Raw genomic sequence first — 21,291 nt, 5'->3', positions numbered from 1 at the left:
TTAATTAAAATAATGCGAACTTTCAAGGCCTCTATACAAAAGCAATAAAAATTATACAAATATCACTATCGATATCTTTTTACATCGTTTATAGAAAATGTACATGAATAAAATTCCAAATATTAAACTCCTATCCAAATCATGTTAATTATTAATATGATTAATCATTAAATGATTAATTGATCATTTAATAATATCATTCATAATATGATTAAGTAATTTAATTTAATTTAATTATTGATATGATTAATTGATATTTAATCGGAATTCCTACAATTTGAGTTTTAAGTGGATTTTTTAATTATAATTCATAGAATATTTGCTATCATATAACATATATATTTGTTTGAACTATTAATTCGCAATAGAAGTTTATACTCAAATTTGACGAAAAGAACGAGAAATAATAATGAATTAATTTTTTCTATCTAATCATGAATGTCTAAAATTGAAATATGCTGATATGTCTTCCAGTTAATGGCAAGATTTATTTTCGCTTTTATGCACATTTTTTTTAAAAAAAATTAAAGATTATATATTTATTTTGATACAAAACCACATTAATAGAAATATATCTATAGATATATTTCTGCTTGATTTTTTATAATATATAAAAATTATAATTCCAATATTTAATATCCTAATTAAAAACTTAGATATTCCAAACATTCTAATTCAAAATTTAAAAGGTATATTGTAAGCACTGAAATCCAGTTTCAAATCAAAGGCCTTAAAAAGTTGTTTTTGAACATTTCAGATTTTTAGAATATAAATAAAATAAATTATCCCAGTTTTCTAACATAACAATTCTTTTATTTTATTATTAATTTTGTTATCCTCTCCTTATATTAAAAATTGTTGCTTTGGAAAACATTTTGCAATTATGAAAAACAAAAATTGTTAAAAAAAAATATTTAGCCAGTATTGATCACAGATTAATTAGTTCAAAAATTTTAAGCTGTTAGTAGTAAAAATGTTCCGATATTTTGCAAACTTATTTTTACTTTTTTTAAAAAGTGATTTGTTTCAGATGCATTTTCTGTGCCTTCTACATCCAAGAGAAATAAAACGAATTAAAAAAAAAGTAATTTCTTTTTATTCCATAATTTGTAAGCAATAATTTTTAAAAAAATGTTCCCTAATTTTAAAACATATACAGTTAGCTTTGCGCAAAGATTTTGTTAAAAACATTTAAAACTGAATCTCGAAAGTATTTCCTAATTTTACATAAATAATTCATACAAAAGAAAAATTACCTCTCACTTCCTTTAATAAAGTCAAAAGTTCCTATCCCGTCTTTTGAACTTCCTACGACGAAATAAAATAAATTTGCATACGGACTTGTATCGAAAACTTGGTGCAACCCGTCGCAACATTGAAAAAAAAAACATGAGTTTAAATTCGAGGACTTGAATTTATATCCTTCTATCACATGTTACTGAAGGGGGCGGGAGATGGACTTCAGATGAATTCAAGGTTGATGTTTAATTAGCCGCTGCAGTAATCGAATCCTTCCCACCCTCCCCGAACAAGCCAAAAAGTAAATAATCTTGACCTCGAGCATTGACATACGCTGATTCGCATTTAGTCGTAGAATAAAGCGCATATTTCTGATGATTCGTTATAGTTCATTTTTTTCCAAGCCAAACGATTTTTTTAAATTGTGCAGTACAGAGATAGTCTTTGTTAATCAACAACAAATTGGCAACTATAGTTAAACAAATATACAACTGTACACTCTGGAATATTTTGCTAGTGCGAATGTTATGTCTCTTATCAATATCAAAATTAATTTATATCTAATTTATTCACGTTTTAAATTTATCCGGGTAAAGTGATTTTTTCCCTAAAGGAAAAAATCTTGAAAAACAGGCGTTTGCGAATTTTTTAGTTTTTTATTTAAGAATTGTCAGAGAAAGTAATGTTATCACTAAAATATTCGACATCAAAATTTTGATAGAAATTATGAATTCAGAATCTCATTTATGTTTTTAAAAAAGTACTTTTTAAATTATACATGTTTATGAATTTATTAATTCAACAAATGTAACCAACGCGGAAAATGAAATTCAGATCTTTAAGATAATTTTCTTGGTATATGTAAAGTTTTATTACATAATAAGACAAGTACGTTGAAAATTCCCGAAACTGAGCAGAATGTTTAACTTTTCTATCGATTTTCTAAACTTTTTGATTGTTTTTACCATTTTCTTAATCTCAGCCTAGTGCCGATGTCTTTTTTTTTTTTTTTTTTTTTTTTGCAAGTACTTTTTGAAACTAAGATTTTTTTGCGGGGAAGATCCCGTTATAATTTTAAAAACACGAAAAAAAAATGTTGACATTTGAAATTTTCAAAATTTTTCATCTGTAACTTTAAAAGTTCAATGGTGGTTATTCACTTCAATCTTCAGAACATACTTTCAAAAATAAAATTCATTACGTTTCCTTGAGCTGAATGATTATCAAAACCTCTTATATTATAAAAAAAATTATAATCACTCAGGATATTAGAAAGTTAAAAGGCAATAGCCCTCGTTGTCTTTAGTTGGCAAACCTTTTTCTGACACATAATAATAATAATTTTTTTGGTTTTGTTAGAAATATTTTGCCGGAACTCTAAAGGCTAAAATTAAATTAAAAAATTGTAAATAAAAGAAAGAACCATTTATTTATCATAATCTCCAAGGAAATGAATCTGTTCAACCATGATTAAACCCCTTCAACCAAATTTCTGCATCAAATTCTTCCTTGATTGTTTGGATTTTAATGGCGCAAAAGCCAGACATGGCTATGCTACGACAAACAAGTTCTTCCTTAATGAAATGCTAAGAATTTTTATATTGAAATTTATTCTTTAATAAAGATAATTTTATTACTATTAATTCGATTATTATATCAAATTAATACAGTTAGCAATATTTTCGATTAGGTGTAAAACTTTGCTTTCGCCGTCTTTTCTTCCAAAATTTAAGGCTTTATTCTTAAAAAGTGATTACTTATTCATGATTTTAAAAAAACTGTTATTCTTTAGCTATCACTTTTTCACATCTTTTGGACAGTTGTCGCACACCCCTTGATAAAACGATGCGTCTTTTGAGGTGATACATGATTCGATCCAATTCTGGATATTTTCATAAGAGCAAAATTGCTATTCAGCCAGGCAGTTTGTCATCGATCAAAACAAATTATGGTTGGCAGGAGCAATGCCTGGAGAGTAGGTCTGGTGGATAATTTTAGCGTTTCCATATATGTCTTGATTGGTCATGAGTGACCGGTATTCTCAGGCTGGAGGAAACTTTATTGCATCTCACTTGGTACTGTGTCCGGTTCCTCTTCAATGTTCGACTCAAACGCATAATTTGCGTCTGATACCAATCCCATGTAATGATTTTACACGGTTTGATAGTTCATAATACATCATACCACCAAATACAGAACGTAATCTTGGCACTGTGAGCATTCGGCAAGTCTGTGAATTCTCCATGATTTTCTGTTTTTGGGATTATCATAGTGAAAACAGTTTTCGTCGTAGATCACAATGCGATGTAGAAACACTTTCTGATTCTATCTTTCAGCTAGTTATCCATAAACAAAGAAACGCCGTTCAGCACCTCTCTGCTTCAATCTAATTTCCTTGCTTCTGAATCATTCCCATGGCTTTGAAGCGTGTCGAAATGACTGGTGGATTCACTCCACTGAGTTTGACTATTATTCTTGCGTTTAGCACGAATCTTCATCAATTAATGTCTTCAGTTTGGAGTCTTTGAAGATTTTCTCTTATCAACCAACATGTTGATGCTCGATGTCAAAAGCACTGCTCTCAAAGCGTTGAAATCTGTCACAAGTTGGATTTTTTTTATTGAAAGCAGATTCGCCTTAAGAGCTCGAAAGCATTCAATGTCTTCAGGAATAGTTTTGTTTAAATGCAAACTTCCCGCAAATGACGAAAATTTGACTCGAAAACTGACATTCTCGATAGAGAATTAATATACGATGCATATACAAGTTCGCAAATGTGGTGCTTTCATTATATTGACAGATATTCTAGCGTACAGTGTTGTATTTTTGATTTACCTGTTTCGACCACCATTTGAAGTTGCAGCTAAAAATCGAAAAATTGTGAAAGCAAAGTTGTTTACCTAATATATGTTAGCGAATGATAATATTGAAGGAGAAAATGTAAAAGATTTTGCAACGCTGGGATTGACAAAATTTTTGTACCACAAGGTTTAGCATGCATGGATCACTACGCAGTGAATTTTTGGAACGAAGGGAAACATGAATCTAACATACAACCTTTTGGTTTCAAAGCCGCCACCTTGCTATGTCTCTGCTGCTGCAAGACCAGCAATTTTAAGAAATAAGTACCCTATTGTAACAGTAATAATCTTACCTTCAGGTTCCTAACTTTTCTTTTAAATGCCTTTAGACGTTTTGAAATGAGTAGACCGCTGTAAAATAAATGCTTTTGTAATTTTTATTTAAAAGGATAGCTAAGCATTATGACTTTAAAAAAAATGAAATCGTCTTTAATTTTTATTTCTAAAGATTATTAGGTTAAAGTATTTCAGTTACCTACAAAAACTTAAATGTTTCTTCACTAAACAATACGATTTTCCAAATACTATTAAAGTACTATTGATTACAATATTTGTTTAAACTACACTAACGCTATATAAATAAATATATGCATTCACACTGTCGCATTATAAACCTTTTAATGACAGCTTATTTTCCACATCAATAGCTTGTAACATTGAACTCAAGACCTCATAATAGATAAATCTTAAAAGAAATAGGATTGTTCATGTTCGTTGCAGAGCGTTGCTTTAAAATTAATCCAATAATAACTTATTTCCTTTTCAGAATTCTTCTGTACTTTTCTTTGTTGCTATTAGGCAATGAAAGATGAAAACTGTTAATTAATCTTGTCCATCAACGCCACGTTTCATTGCGAAATCTTGCTGTCATTCTGGAAATCTCATACTAATCTTCTCCGGAACTCGAAATGAGCGTGCATTTTGCCATGCACTGTGCATGGCAAAATGACACATAAGAAAAATTGCCGTTTCGTGTATCTTTCGACACTGAAAAATCTAATATGCCATTCATAATCAAAATTAAAAAAACAAACAACAGAAATCAGTATTATTACGATCCTCTATTATTTTGTTTACTCTCTTTCTCTCTTGCATTAAAAAAAATTTGCTTAAAGAAATCACTGTTTGTTTTTACTTACATTAATTTTATTTATTTCTCTTATTATTAATCATTTATTGTGATAATCAGTAAGGATCGGCCATGGTCCGCTCACCCAAAAAGGGTGATATCCGGCCAAATATTTTACCACGGGTTCCAAGGTCGCCCCTGGAGAGCAATTGACAGGAGGAAAAAGGGAGAAACGGGATGTAAAGAAGCAAGGTGAGAACAGTAGGGGAAGCCCTGTGCAGTAGTGTTTGTTGATGTATTGGAAATTATTCTTGAGCCACCAAAGCTGTACATTCCCCAAATGTTAACTTCTGTACATAATGTAATTTAATTGTATTAAATCTGTTGCCTAGAATTTGGCGCTTGGTCTTTATTTATGCTGACAGGCATTTGGCCACAGCTACGCTACATGAACTGACTGACTAATTAACATAACAAACAACCCGGGTCGTTGTGAAACGCGGAAACTCGTCTTATCTAGAAGGGAAAACTTTACTTAATCATGATTGATTTTAGAATAAAAAAGAAATCATATTTTGTACATTTTTTTATATAGATTATGCTCGTGGGTTAACATTCATATGCTAGGACAGAAAAAAAAATATCTTTCAATATTTAAAATAATCTTCGTTTTACTGTTCTTATTGTATTATTAAAACATAGAAAGTTTAATATTTGACACTGGATATATTGATTTTGATCTAATAAAAGTTAAGTTGTCCTTTTTTCGAATATCTTTTGCAACATTGCATCTTTTTGAGTTGATGAGCCATAATCAGTTACATAATTAGAAAATAGAGATTTACTTTACTTAATACATAAAATTACTATATGTATAAAATGCAAAATGTTTAGTATTTGACACTGAGTATAATGATCTCGGTTCAATAAAAGTTAAATGATTCTTTTTTTCTTTTTTTTTTCGAATATCTTTCGCAGCATTGCGTGCTTTTAAGTTGATGAGCAGTCATCAATTAGATAATTAGAAAATAGAAAATTGCATTATTTAATACATAAAATTACTATAGTATAAAATGCAAAATGTTTCATTCTCGGTTAAGTAAATAAAGTGATTCTTTTTTCGAATATCTTTCGCGGATTGCATGTTTTTTAAATTGATTTTAAAATTCTGATCAGTTAGGTAATTAGAAAATAGAGGCTTACATTATTTAATTCATAAAATTGTTATATGCATAAAATATCTCCCATTGAAATGAAATATTTAATTACTTTTTAGATTGTTTATTTTAAAAATAACCATAATACTTGTTTACAAAAGATAATTTTTCAACTCAGCTACGTCAATCAGAAATTAGTATATTTGAAATGTGTTTCATGACCATTAAATTATCTTTGACCTTGAGTTTGTTTTTGAATTCTTGAAAAACGGGGGGGGGGGGATTGTGTAGTAAAACACATCAACGAAACAGGAATATGAAATCTATTAAATGACATAGAAAATTTTAAAGTTTGTAATCCGATAACAGAGGTTAGATTGCCATGATATTAAAAAGAATGATTAAATGTTTAGTTTATTTATTCATTCAGTTTCATAATCTATAGATAATATAAAATGAAGTCTCCTGAAGCGTCTGTATCTTTAAACCAGAAAAATTCGAGAAATAGTTAACTGATATTGGAGATTTTTATACCATTTTATAGGGCATTTATTGAAGAATGTTTTGGTATATTGAAGTCATATCAAAATTAAAAAAGGAATTTTATAATTGCGATTTTAATTATTTTCATACTACGATTCGCGCATGTGCGAAAACTTCAAATTGCGCATGCGCAAATAGCAAGAGCTGTGGTATACATATGCGATACATTTCTTTGTTTACGTATGATTTTAAACAGCGATTCAAAACTCATTATGCCCCAAATATTAACTGATATAGGAGATATTTGCACCATTTTGTAGGGCATTCATTGGAGAAGTTTTTATTATATGGAAATCATATAAAGAATAAGGGGTTTTTAAAATTGCGATTTTAATTATTTCAAGGACAAACGTTTCACACTGCTGGAATTGACCTAAGCGAAGAATATTTTTCTCATGGATAACTTTATGTGGCACTTTCAAGAATTGCATCCAAATAAAATCTTTTAGCCTTGGCACCAGGAGGGAAAACAGCCAATATAGTTTACAAAGAAATATTACGAAGCAAGCTGAATTTTATTTTCATATCAAATTATACAGAATTGATAAACAAGCGTGGGACAGGGGGGGGGGGACAATGAGTTATTTGTATATTTTTAAATTTCTAAACAGCTTTCTTTTGCATATTTTTAGGTACTGTTTTGTCTATGAACATATCATATTTTTATCTTTTTAACAGTCTAAATATTTCGGAACAGCTTTGATATATAGTCATTTTCGCCAAAAAAATAATTTATCGACTAATTTTAGAGAAATGGCAGAATGTGGCGCGAACGGCAGTAATAGCGTAACGGTAGCAAAAGCGCCACCGAAAAATTGTCAACCTCGCAAGCCGCCAAATGACTGTATATCAAAGTTTTACCAATATTTCTGAATGTGTGCAATAAAAAATGGTTTTGTAGTTATTTTTGATTATTTTTAACTATATTTTTATGTTTGTTTGATGTTGCATGAGATGCCCATGTCATATCGGGTGGAGGTAGACTTAAGTTTAAAGCTAATTTTTCCTCTTGGGCATTATACCACGGGCAACGCTGTGCGGGTACTGCTAGTCTATTTTATAAAAACAAACTATTATACGATCAACGCAAATCGTGCTATGAATGCTATGAATTTTCCAAAATGAAGATTGAAACACGGTCATACTTACAAAGTAAATGAATGCTACAGTACATGTTTATGTAACTTATTTTATTTCAATATATTTTATTTGTTTCAAGTTTGTAAAAATAGGATTTATTATCAGATTTTTGAATTTTATGCACTTTTTCCTTTTTTGATTTTTATAATGTTTCATATCTTTGTCATCATTTAATCGATTAATGTGACTTTGATTGAAATTTGATTTCATTTGATATAATGATTTCAAGAAAATTTATTTCAGCATTCTTTAACATTTAAAGAAATAAATTAGTATAGGGGGGGATTGATACCAAAGAATTAATGGGGAATGGTGATTAGTACGCAAGAGTTAAACCTTGGAGATCTAGGAAGAATTTGTCTTCTTTAAAGTGCTTTAAAGGAAGACGAACAATATTTTCCCGCTTTTTTTCTTGTAATTTGAATGCTTATTTACTGAAGTTGCCACATGTTTAAAAGTAGTGAATCCAAATCTTTTCTGTATCATTATTCATTCACTACAACAATTGTTTGAAAACAAGTTGCATATTTATATATTTCTTGGATCTCTAGGATATATAGTTTGCGAATGAGATTTAATTTTCACTTTTGAATTTACTTCTGAGAATCGTGATAGTATTCTCAATTTCCGTAATCAGTTTTTGTTTCGCGGAGTAATTAGAAGCAGTTTTTTTATAAGATAAAATCCGGCGTTCTTCATGCATTTTGAATAATTAGTAATCAAATCATGATCTACTATGAGACATAAGTACATATTATTCTCTAAGAATAAAATTAATAATGATTTTATAATGTTCAATGTCAATATGAAAATAATAACAAGAAAACTGACGTCAAGGAAGAAAAAAAAAGATGTGTTTCTGACGGATAATTCTAAAAATAGCGGTTTTGATTCTTTTCAGTAAGAAATAGAGCTTGTAAAAATAGAAGTAATTTATCTCGAATCAAATAGATATTTATTTTTCGGCATATATATATATATATATTGATTATGTTTAAGGTACCAGAATGAAGACTCATTTTTTCGAGGAATTATTGAAATCGGATATTAATTTGTGTTCCTAAGGAGGAATTATTGAAATCGGATATTAATTTGTGTTCCTAAGGAGGAATTATTGAAATCGGATATTAATTTGTGTTCCTAAGGAGGAATTATTGAAATCGGATATTAATTTGTGTTCCTAAGGAGGAATTATTGAAATCGGATATTAATTTGTGTTCCTAAGGAGGAATTATTGAAATCGGATATTAATTTGTGTTCCTAAGGAGGAATTATTGAAATCGGATATTAATTTGTGTTCCTAAGGAGGAATTATTGAAATCGGATATTAATTTGTGTTCCTAAGGAGGAATTATTGAAATCGGATATTAATTTGTGTTCCTAAGGAGGAATTATTGAAATCGGATATTAATTTGTATTCCTAAGGAGGAATTATTGAAATCGGATATTAATTTCTGCTCCGAAGGATGAGTAATTTAACCCTTTCTAGGGCCGTGGGAAGTATGCTTCCCACCAAATTTATCAATCTTTGTACGAAATTATGTAGGTTGGTATAAGTTCTGATAAACGTTTTTTAGTAAGTCAGAAACTTAGATGCTTTAGTTCATTATCTCAGACAAAATGATGTGGTTTGATTTGTTATTTAATTATTAATTAACAAAATTAATTAATCAAATTAATCTAAAAAGCTAAACGAATTCCTTTTCTTATTCTGATTTCAAGCCTAAAAATATTTTAGCATAATATGACTAGAAAAAAATGGCCCTTTAAAGGCTTAAATCAGATATTAATTTCTGCTTTAAATGAGGAATTATTAAAATCAGATATTAATTTTTTCTCCGAAGGAGGAATTATTAAAATCGGATATTGGTTTTTGCTCCGAAGGAGAAATTATTTGAATCATAGATTAATATCTGCTCCGAAAGAGGAATTATTTAAAGCAGATATTAATTTCTGCTCCGAAGACGGAATTTTTTAAATCGGATATTAATTTCTGTTGCTAAAGAGAAATTATTTAAATCAGATATTAACTGTGACTTTTTGCTGCTTCATCATAAAAGAAATCGAATCAATTTTCTCAAATTGCTGGTTTTGAATTAAATTTTACCAAAACTCATATCCGAGAAAATAAGAGTTCAAAATGATAAAAATTAAATTCGTATTGCCATGGCTGAGCTGGAGGGTGTTTTGAAAATATTGTAAGTGCGTAATAAACAGTGTGTGAATGAGAAATAAACAACTGTAACAATTTCAAATTAGACACGCTTCGTAGCGCCTGTCAAGTGGACACTTGAAAAAAGTGATTACTAATTTTTATTTTCATAATTGGTTTATTTTGTTGTGGTAGAGTTGGTAGAAAAGAATATATCAGAAAAATAAATCAATATATGTCAAAAAATAGTATAAAGGAAATGTAAATTTTGAAAAGTTTCTATAGCAAAATATGTTAAATTGTATCTTTGAACAGTTCTCTAAAATGAAAATCAGGAATTGGTAGCTAGAATTACCTTTATTTTCTATATCGATTATTAAATGATAAATTGCAGAAACAAATATCACCATTCGACATTCAGTCATGGATTTTAATTGATGATGGATTTTTAAAACTATCAGATGGATTGACATTATTCACTTAGAGAGCTATTACTCATTTATGAATTTATTTAATGTTAGATTTTTAAAAGTATCAGATGAAGACCGTAAATTGGTACGCATGAAAGATCGCCACTAAGTCACGGATTTCACTTGATAAATTTTCAAAACTATCAGTTGAACGTGTACAACATGATTCAGTTTGACAGCCATTACTCATTCATGGAATTCTTTTGATGACAGTTTTTTAAAATTATCAAATGAATCGATAACACATAGTAGTTTCGGTTATCACTCAGTCATGGATTTTCAAAGCGATCAGTTTAATACAGTTAGATATCTGTTACTCATTTATGGATTTCTTTCGATAGTGAATTTTTAAAACTGTCAGTTGATCGTACACAACATGATTCAATTAGACAGCCGCCACTCATTTATGAATTGCATTTGAAGATTAATTTTTTAAACTTTTATTAGGATGACATAATATAGTTATCTTTCATCATCTTCTAATTGTCTACCAAAGTTAAAGTTGGCCAATAACATCTTAAAATTGTTTGTTGTTAACTGTTAATGCGTTATTTCCACTTTTTTTAAATCCATTTCCTTTATTTGATGAAGCAGTGAGATAATTCTCCTTTCGACTGGTATGCTGAGTTTTGCGTTAAGAGGAAATATATTGAAGGGGAAATTTTGATGTCTTTTCGTGATTGATTTATTCCAAAATCCAGTACAGAGTTAAAATGTTGGTGTGAAGACTATAACAAATGTAATTTTATTTGCTGTTGTATTTTTTGAATTGTTTCTTTCATATCCCATGATAGATTGATAGACATTTAGCTTGCTGACAAATTTTGTTCAAAATTTGATAGAAATTTAAAATACCAAGATTTATTGCGTATAGCACTTTTTTTACTTATCTTGTTCACATACGTACAGATGGATAATCTTCACTCAAATTTGGAAGGAATCTACCATTTTTTGTCAAAAGACAACATATTAAATTCTTCCCATTATGCTCTTTTTGTTTTTGGTATCCCATTCATGTACAAACCTGTATGCAGACGTACATGTTCACATAGAAACAAAAAGATAAACAAGCATTATATAATTCTAAAAATTATTTCTCCGACTTTAATGATGTCTGTGAAAGTACAAATCCAGAACAAGGAATTCAGTAATTGATTTCAAATTGTTGATGATTAAAATTTCATTTGTATTCTTGGGATACAATATGTCAAAAATTGCAGTAAAAAATATATTTCAAAATCTTTAGCTATTTCGTAAAGCAGATTATTTCTTCTTCACTAACCCTTCTTTGCATGATTTTTTTTATTTTTTTGTGAAATAAATCAGGGTGACTTAATTCATACTCTAGATTAAAGGGAAAATGTTTTAAAAAGTCCTAGTAAAAATATATAATATAAAATATTAAAAAACAATATGATGGAAATATCCATTATCATGCAAATTTACATGTTAAGCTCTGTACAAAATTTTCAATTTCCCTCTCTTCTAAATTTTTCGCTCATTATCGCTTTTATTAGCGAAAAATCTCAGAATTATTATAAAAAATATTCAAGAAAATCGCACGTTTCTTCCAACTAACAAACAGCGGAATGACAAGTTCGTATCTGCTATAATAATTGTGACATTTGATTTTTTTTGACACTATGTTCTTTATTACGCAATAGTCGTGAAAAAAGTTGCCAACAATATCCAATTTAAAATAACCTATTTTGAGTAAAACTTTTTGCTCACTGAATGTTATGATGGAATTTTCTCTCATCATGCCATGCAAAGAAGGGTTAAGTAAAATTTTAGCAATTAATTTAGTTTCTACATCATTGAATCATGGGCAACAAGACTCTATAAGTATACTGCAAATTCTGAGATAAATAGTATTAATAATTTTTAGAAAAATCAGGAATAAAATTAAATTTTCTAACTCTTTCAACTGTGCACGTGAATTTTCAGTCGCATATAATATTCCAATATTCTAGGGTTTCTATTCAGTAGAAGGGTGAGAAAAAGTCTGTAATCTGTCAGAGAACAACTCTTCCATTAATTAACCTTTTGAACTTTATAATCAATGTTGTCCTCATGCCAATAACGAGTGTTTTTGTGAAATCATCCCATGACCTCGTAACCCATGGAACTCGTTTCTACTGACACTTTCTAACAACGGCTCAAAACAGAATAATTAGACTAAGTAAACTGCATCTGATCTCATTTTTATTCGAGAATATTAAACAAATTCTCAGATATTAAAAAAATTCTTTCATATTTTCCGTCATATTTAAGTAGGCATTTCTAGGTCCAGGAATTTTTGTCAACTATAGGCTTCATTCGTACTTAGGAGTCGAAAAACATATTCATTGATTATATACATTTTGCACTTTCTTGGAATCCTTTTTTTCCCTTTTGCAATGCTTCCAAACAAACTAAGTAAAATAATCATTTTGATTTAACAATTTCATTACAATTTATAGTATAAATATCAATTGATTTCTTTACAATGCCTATTAAGTGATGTTTAATTTTATCGTTTTTAATTATTTTATAATCGTGAAAAAATTTGGTAAAATCCTAGATGGGCCCACCTCTTGGCGACTTATTTGAAATCTCGCCAAGTTGACTACTAATTGAATATTTGTTATTATTATTTTTCAATTAAAAAACGATACTTGAAGGCCAGAAATAATAATATATAAAATAAAATAAATATAATAAATAATAAATATAATAAACAAATATAATAAAAATAAATTAAATAAATATAATAAATAAAAAAATAAATAATAAAATAAAATAAATAATAATAAAAATAACAAATAAATAAAATAAAATAAATATAATAAAAAATTAAATTAAAAAAATCCGTCTAGCTTGCCACATTGGCGATGTTATCGCCATTCGTTTTGCGAGAATTCAAAAAGACACCAAGCTAGGATCCACCCAAAAATTTTTGATTGCAAATCTATTCGCACAATTTCAGATATAAGAGTTGTATGGACAGATGCTTTGGCAGTTTTTCAAAAACATACATTTCTTTCCTTTTTCCTTACTTCAAAGTAGTTTTTTTTTTTTTTTTACATAGATTTACTATATCGTTTTGAAAAATCATTTTTAAACAGTGATTTAAAATCAGGTCTCCATTTAGTGCAAACTAATCTTCGTAGAAGATTGTATTATTTATTTATTTACTGTAAGTAGAATAAATATTTTCTTAATAATGTGTAATAAATGTAACTTAATTTAGAATTATGTAACCCTAAACTAATTAAATCACATATTTTTAGAAAGTTGTTTTACTATTTTTAATAATTGAGCATAAAGACCAAAATCATGAATTTCATTCGATTCAAAACATGATGCGTCAAAATTTAGCTCAAATACTGGCGCATTTCCTTCTTACTGTTCTTTTTTCACTGCACAAGCAATTCATTTATTGATCTTTTGTAGAAATTAATATTTATTAAAATTAATTAAGTTAACGAATTTAAAGTTCTTTGACATAATGAAATTAATATAATTAATAAGCTTGATAAATCAACTGGTCGCCAAATGCGGCTAGTATTTAATATGGCAAAAAGTAATACCAGCATAGATAATTATTTGTACATATCAAAATTAAATATTTTTCTTTTTCCCTCCTAAGATATATAATATAAAAAAAATAATCAAAACTGGTGACTAAAAACAGAAATACTATTTTCTTCCTAACCTAAGTAACCTAAGAGTGTAACCTAAGGGCCATCACTAGCCACGGTACAACTCTTCTCTTGGGAAGTACGCCCCGTCAAAGATAGGAAGAATCAGACCCCCGCCATTTTGTGTACCCACCAGGGTGGCGAAAACCAACTACAGTAGACTCCCGATTATCCGCGGGCGGGTTATCCGCGCCTGCCACATTAAGTTTTTTTTTTCTTCCAAGCAAAGAGAAAATGCTTCCAAAGCAAGAAGTAAACACAAATAACTGATTTCGTCAAAAAGGCGTAGTTTTACAGTTATGCTTTTATAATTGCATAATACATTATAGTATTAAAACAGTATATACGTATTAATTTTTCTGTGTATCCTTGACACCTCTCGTAAGTACAAAGCACTTTTCTGTTTTCATTAATAAAATGCATTTTAGGTTAGTTTTGAGTGATATACTAAAATATTAAGCGTTAGTTAAACATTTCCTGCTGTTTATTTTACGTTTTATTATACATAAAACGATTTTTCAAAGTTAGAATGACTGTTTTCTCTTTTGCTATACCCGTTTTTAGCTTTTTTCGGATTATCCGCGATTTTTGTTATCCGCTGTGGACGCGCCACCCAATTCCGTGGATAATCGGGAGTGTACTGTACCATGATGGAAGCGTCTCATCCTCAATTACGAGGTGCCCCACCTAGGGGATCCACTTGTTACCAAGCAAGCTAGTTCGTGCAACAACTCTAGAGGGGTTTAACCAACCACAAAAGGTTTATATTTAAATTGTTTTTTATTTGCACTGCAAATTGTATCAGACTAATTCTTAAATATTGTTTTTTAAATGGTAATTTTTAAGGCCCTTCTCTATCTGCGCATAGGTTAGGGCCAGTCTCTCGATAAGCCCTGGCATTCCTATTGTAAATGGACATCAATTCACATGATATAATTGTCATCTAATATTTAAGTTGAAACATTTAATGTCTGAATAATGATTCTGACAGATCAAATACATATTTTATATTTTATTTAATATCAAGCGTTTTATGTCTTATTTTAAACTCAATACTATAATAAGTTTTAAATTCATTTTTAATTCTTTATAGATTTACAACTCAAATCACGATTTTAATATATTTGTTTCCATTTGATAAAAATAATTTTAGTTTTTTTTTTTTATAAATATAAGTTTTTTTTATAAACATTTGAAAAATATGGAATTACTGATATTTATATCTGATTATCAACTCGTCAATTGGTAAAAATAATTGTAGCAATTTTTTTATCGATATGATTTTTTTTATAAATATTTGAAAACATGTCATGAATGAAAGCAATTATTTCTGATCATTAATCGCGTCTATCAATGCCAGAATTGAATGTTGAGATAAAAAAATTAATCTAATAGTGACAAGATACAGATGGCGAAACTGTAGTGTTAATCTTGAACTTGAAAAAAAAAATTTTTTTTGAAACCATCAAATAAATTGATAATAACCAGAAGACTTATTTTGTATGTGCGTTCGGCATTAACTTTTCTTATGTATATTTTATATATATTTATTTACACAAATCATTCAATTATACTATATAAAAATTCATTAATTTCTTGGTGTGCTGAGACAATGCTATTGGAAATATATCAGAATTTTGATTTAAAGACAGACATATTTCCTGTGTAATAATATCATCATTTTTGTCTCATGATGCATGAAAATTTTACAGCAGAAATGTTGTGTTATAAAAAGATCGACTGCATCGAAAAAATTGACAATTTTTTTTTCAAATTTTTTTACAACAAAAAAAGCTGCAAAACTGATTTTTTTTGTTCCTGTATATGTTTTTAAAATTCTTAGGAACTGGATATAAATGTAATTCTTTTTAGCAGTTCTTGAAATTTTCAAATTTGGCATTCCCATATATCTCCATAGTTAATAATAACTTTGATTTGTATATAAAGCAGAGTGTTATTCATTCAACCGATTTATACTCTTGGCTATTGCAATATGTGCTGGTTATTAGTGGCGAAATTTTTAATTTGTCATCAATTGAAAATTTCCTCTTCAATTACAAGTTGTTTTTGCTCAAAATATATGCTTAATGAACTGAATTAAAACATTCATTTGATTTCATCATTAAAAAAGTATTATAAAAAATAACAGTATATTAGAAGTTAGTACATAAAACAGTATATAAACATTGCGTTTTATTTGCTTTGTGATTGGTATATAGCTAGTCACTTAACTTATGACGTTTGAGGTTTATTGGCCATTATTGTTTGAATTGTTTAATGAAAATTGATATTACGTCATATTAAGGATTTGTATTACACTTGAAACGGTGCCACAAAAAAAAAAGAAAAGTAGAGCTTTAACTTTACACCAAATTAAGAGCAAATGCATTAAATACAATATTATTTTTCAATTCTCATTTTGGACACACAGTTTGTGACAACCCTAATGTCTAGCTTCTAGGTTTGCTAATCCTTTTCGTGTAACAGAACTTTTTCGTCTCCGCTAGTAGTCGTTCGAATACCTAAGCTTAGCCTATATCGGTTGATCAATTTCTTTAGTTTTCAACCAATTACTTCGGACTAAAAGAAATTTTTTCGTTTGAATTAACATAAGAAAAAGAAAATCTTGAAAATAAACAAGCAAAATCATATATAATATATAATATGCGTGTATCTAAACATAATTTTTAAGCAGAGTCCGAAGATGCAAAGGACACTTCCGAATTTTAAAACTTTGCTTTATTCCATCCCGGGAGGCATAATTTATATACAAGCAGAAGCAACGAGCCCATCTACACAGAACGACACAAGAGCGAAAAGAGGAAAAGCTATTTTTATCCCCGTGATTATATACTGTGAGATTTTGATAGGGATTTCTTTACACGTGTCGATTTAGGTAAGTGAATTATAGGGATCTTTTAAAATAATTTGTTTAGATCGACAACTTTTGTTCCTTCACTCGGAGTGTTGGAACCGCAGACTTAAGCATTTTTACAAAGCTCCTGTTGAATTAATTAAGTAGAAAAAGTGGAATGAAATCAAGAAATAAAAAAATATTTTAGAATGAAAATATGGGTTAAATTAAGATAAAACTTTGGAAATTAAGATTAAATAAAATTTTAAAATATCACTACACACACGCACACAGAGGCGGCGGTAGCAGGGGGGCAAGGGGGGCAATTGCCCCCCTTTCGTCAGCCTCTTCCCCCCCCCGTCGGCGAGAAATTCAGAGTTCCGTCGGCAAAAGTGTTCACCATTTCAAAATGATTTTAGAGAGTTGAGCATTATCAATATGATTATTTAAAATCCACCTTAAAGTTAATATATTGTAAACAATCAAAATATCCAGGTAACGGTTAAAGTGTTTGGCTATATTTGGCAAAATCGATTGGGGGTAGGTCAATAATCGATAGAGTGGTACGTCAATAATATGCCGTATTTTACAGATAAGTTTTGATACACCAAACTAAGAACTGAATGCAATGGATGTCGAAGACGTTAAGTTCGCAGATTTTCAGACATCTGATTCAAATACCTTTCATTAAGCTTATAATTGTACTACTTGCGGCACTATAAACGACAAGGTAACAAGTGAATAAGATATTGACAAGGTGATATTCTCATTTTGCTAGCAATTATTGGTCGGTCGACTAAACTCAATGCGGTGAGTGCCGACGATGTTAAATCTGCAAATTTTCAGACATTTGACTGAAATGTTGTTCACTTAGCTTATAATTTGCATTAGATTTGGCAATATATTTAACAAGTGAATAAGATACCGCATTCTGCCGATAACTTTTGGGCGGCCGACTAGGAACTAAATATGATGAATGTCGAAGAATATATATCCACAGATTTTTCAGACATTTGATTCAAATGAGTCTTTTAATTTGCACTACTTTTGGCAATATAACCGACAAGACGACATGTGTATAAAACATAAGACATGTCGCATTTTGTCAAACAATTTGGATCGGTTGACTAAGAATTCAATGCGAAGGGATGACGACGAGTCCAAATTCTCAGTCATTTTATTTAAATGTCATAATGTTCATTCAGCATATAATTCATACTATGTTTAGCAGAATAGTCAATAATCTGGCAAAGGAATACGGCGTCACATTTTTTGCGATTAATCTTTATCCTTCAGCTAAGATTTTATCATAGATTATGAAAAAAAAAAAATGTTTTCATCGGGCACTCCGATTACTTGCCAGTGGAATTATTAGAGAAATTAAAATTTTTATATTATTCATGAATAGGACGATAGAGTTGTTTTCCATAATTCATAATTCAAATCCAAGTTCTAAAATTAATCATCATCTTATTCATATAATTATTACTTCCTCGGTAACCAACTGATAAATTTATTTTATTCGTTTCACTATGAGAATTGTCTGACTAAAATTTAGTTAATGGTTAAACTAAATTTTAAAAAAAACACTGTTTTCTTTTGACATTCTTGTGAGTATGCATGTTAAGAAGAGTTATTTTGCTGTAACCAAATTATCATTATAAATCACTGGAGTAAGTAAATTGTATAATTGTAAATTAAATCCATTCAACAATAAAATATCTGTTTTCTTTCGCAATCTAATTTATCAGGCTACAATTATTACACTAAAGAAATATTACCGACTGCAGTTGACGCCAAAAATATATTTTAGCTACACTAAAAGAGTTTATCCAAGTATGCACTAATTTTTTTAAATAAATTATTACCTAAATGCTTAAGACTCTGCATTCAATATTATGACTATGTAATCGTAGAACGTATAATTTATATATACTTTTCTTTCAATTACTATTATCGGCAAAAAGTATATAATTTCAGATGCTCCTAAATTTTTAATAGACTTTGAATAAAGATGTCTTGATAAAAAGATGATTAAAATAGTTATTCTTAGAATATTCATAAATAACACTTTAACCCCTTGATATACGAATTTACTCAATTTCCTAATTAGATGACAGATCTCATTTGGGACAATCTTAATCCCCAGAAAAATATAAGGGCATTTGAGGTAATGATGCGTTTTCACTGTGAATTTAGTGATTTTAGCGTTTAAAATTTCTTAATACTTTCACTTAATTGCAGATTTAAAATTAAATAATTCCATACGCGAGTTAGACTCGCCATTGTATATGAAGAGGTTAAAAAAAGCCTATCCGTGCACCAGAGGGGATAAACTCACCTTTTGGTAGGAATATTAGCTTGTAATAACTTCGAATTAAGAAGGTACTTAATAATACATAGAATAGTCAGAAAGTATATAAATAAAAATGAAGATAGGCGAATTCATGTTCAAGATCTAATTTTTTTTCAAATAAAATGCATTGATTTTTTAAGCCTAAATATATATAGAAAAATAAATCCAAGGGGGATCTAACGTTTAAGCAGTCCATTTTTCATAAGAATATTTTTCATATCTTACATAAAATAGTAAGTTTGTACATATATTTACAAAATATTTCTCGGGCCTTAAAAAAACAAGATATTGTATCTTTTCTGCTTTCTATATTGTTCGTGTCCGAACTATAGTAAATTTTTATTGAGTGCGCGCACTTATTCTCCTTGGATTCGAAACACATCTTAATTCTTGATCGTTGTTGCAATTCTTACTTAACAAATATTTTAGGTAGGGGACTAAACAGAAAAATCGGTTTTTGAAGAAAACATCAAATATTTTTTATTTATTATTCTGTATTTCTAAAACAGTTACTTTTATAAAACTTTTCGTTTCCACATTCATTTTATATAGCTTCTGATATAAAATAGTAAGAGTATGTATGCATTTGTCCATTTAGCATGACAAGTCATTCTGGTACAATCTGTGTTTCTATCTATATACTACAATCTAGAGTAGAATATGACTATATTTTTTTTCTAAAATTAGATCGCAGAGAAATTAAATCTCAAGAGTCTCATAAAAAATAGACTCAAATATTGACAATTTTTTGATAGTTAGTAAAAAAAAAGTGAGAAACGTGTTTTTTTTTTTTTTTTTTTTTTTTTTTTACAAATACCTTTATAAAGTTTTAACAATGAAAAAAAGGATAAAAAAATGAATTAAATAATATAAAAATGAATTGAATAATTCTTGATTTTCTTTAATTAAATGTAAAATTAATTATTAAGAGTTATTTTGATGCCAAATTAGAGATATGGTGTTTGCCCCCCGTCGGATTTGTCTTGCGACCCCGTCGGCAAATCTCTACCACCACCTCTGCACGCACATATAATAAGAAATGATCAAAATTATTGTACCATGTCAAAAATAGAAATCTTTTGAACTGGAACTATTTTAAAACGAAATTTTCAACTGAACTATTCCTATCAAAATAAACAAATCATTAAAAGTTGGTAATTAAACACCAAACAGAAAAGGAACTTACAGTGCTCGTATCAAAACTAAGATGGCTATTGATACTTTAACTTGCACATTTTCACTAATGGTTTCCTTATTATTCAACAGCAACAAAGTAAAAGATCGATTACCCAAGGCGACTGGATATTGTCGTATATTTTAGCGACTACATAATAATCCTTTTCCCCGCTGGGTTATAATGCATCGGACGCAAAGGGTAATTGTTTCGTTGTCAAGGTAGTTTACCATAAATGTGAATGGATGCAACGCATATTATTCATTACTTAAGCATCGGTTATTCTCAGGGGTAACTGTGACCTTTTCAAGACGTAACATTTGTATCGATTAATATAAACCCCAGCGCAACTATTAAACTTGCTTATCTGAAGTAAAAATAAATGGGTGTGATAGACTCTTTCTCAAGCTATTTAGTGTTTGGCTTTAGTTCAGTTTGGATTTTCGTTGTTTTGCATCTTTATTATATGCTTTTATTTAGCTTGGCATGTTTCATATTTGTGTATTTTATGCTTGTTAATCAAAATCGAATTTACATTTATTTTGTAATGTTTTAGAGCCCTGAAACTTGTTTTAATTATATTTATTATAACT

The 21,291-nt window shown here is 29.0% G+C and overlaps 2 protein-coding genes across 7 annotated transcripts in view; one reads left to right on the top strand and one right to left on the bottom strand.

Annotated features, from left to right (window-relative positions):
• Nucleotides 1–21,291, top strand: part of LOC129968928 (ammonium transporter Rh type A-like) — a 207,932-nt gene that overhangs the window by 47,875 nt on the left and 138,766 nt on the right. The gene's annotated exons all lie outside the window — the stretch shown is intronic.
• LOC129968927 (ammonium transporter Rh type A-like) overlaps nt 1–21,291 on the bottom strand; it is a 198,703-nt gene that overhangs the window by 52,352 nt on the left and 125,060 nt on the right. Inside the window, exon 2 of one of the 6 annotated variants that reach the window (XM_056083277.1) lies at nt 4,394–4,451. The exons of 3 other annotated variants lie outside the window; for them this stretch is intronic. In XM_056083277.1, the coding sequence (XP_055939252.1) occupies nt 4,394–4,451 (58 nt within the window). Of the gene's footprint in view, nt 1–1,256; nt 1,379–4,393; nt 4,452–21,291 lie in introns of those variants that run through there. 2 more of the 6 variants (XM_056083280.1, XM_056083283.1) reach the window with 2 other exon arrangements.

The sequence above is a fragment of the Argiope bruennichi genome, chromosome 5 (genome assembly GCF_947563725.1).
Source record: "Argiope bruennichi chromosome 5, qqArgBrue1.1, whole genome shotgun sequence".
NCBI lineage: Eukaryota > Metazoa > Arthropoda > Arachnida > Araneae > Araneidae > Argiope > Argiope bruennichi.
Note: the sequence above shows the minus strand (reverse complement) of the source record. Positions and strands in the feature narration are given on the sequence as shown.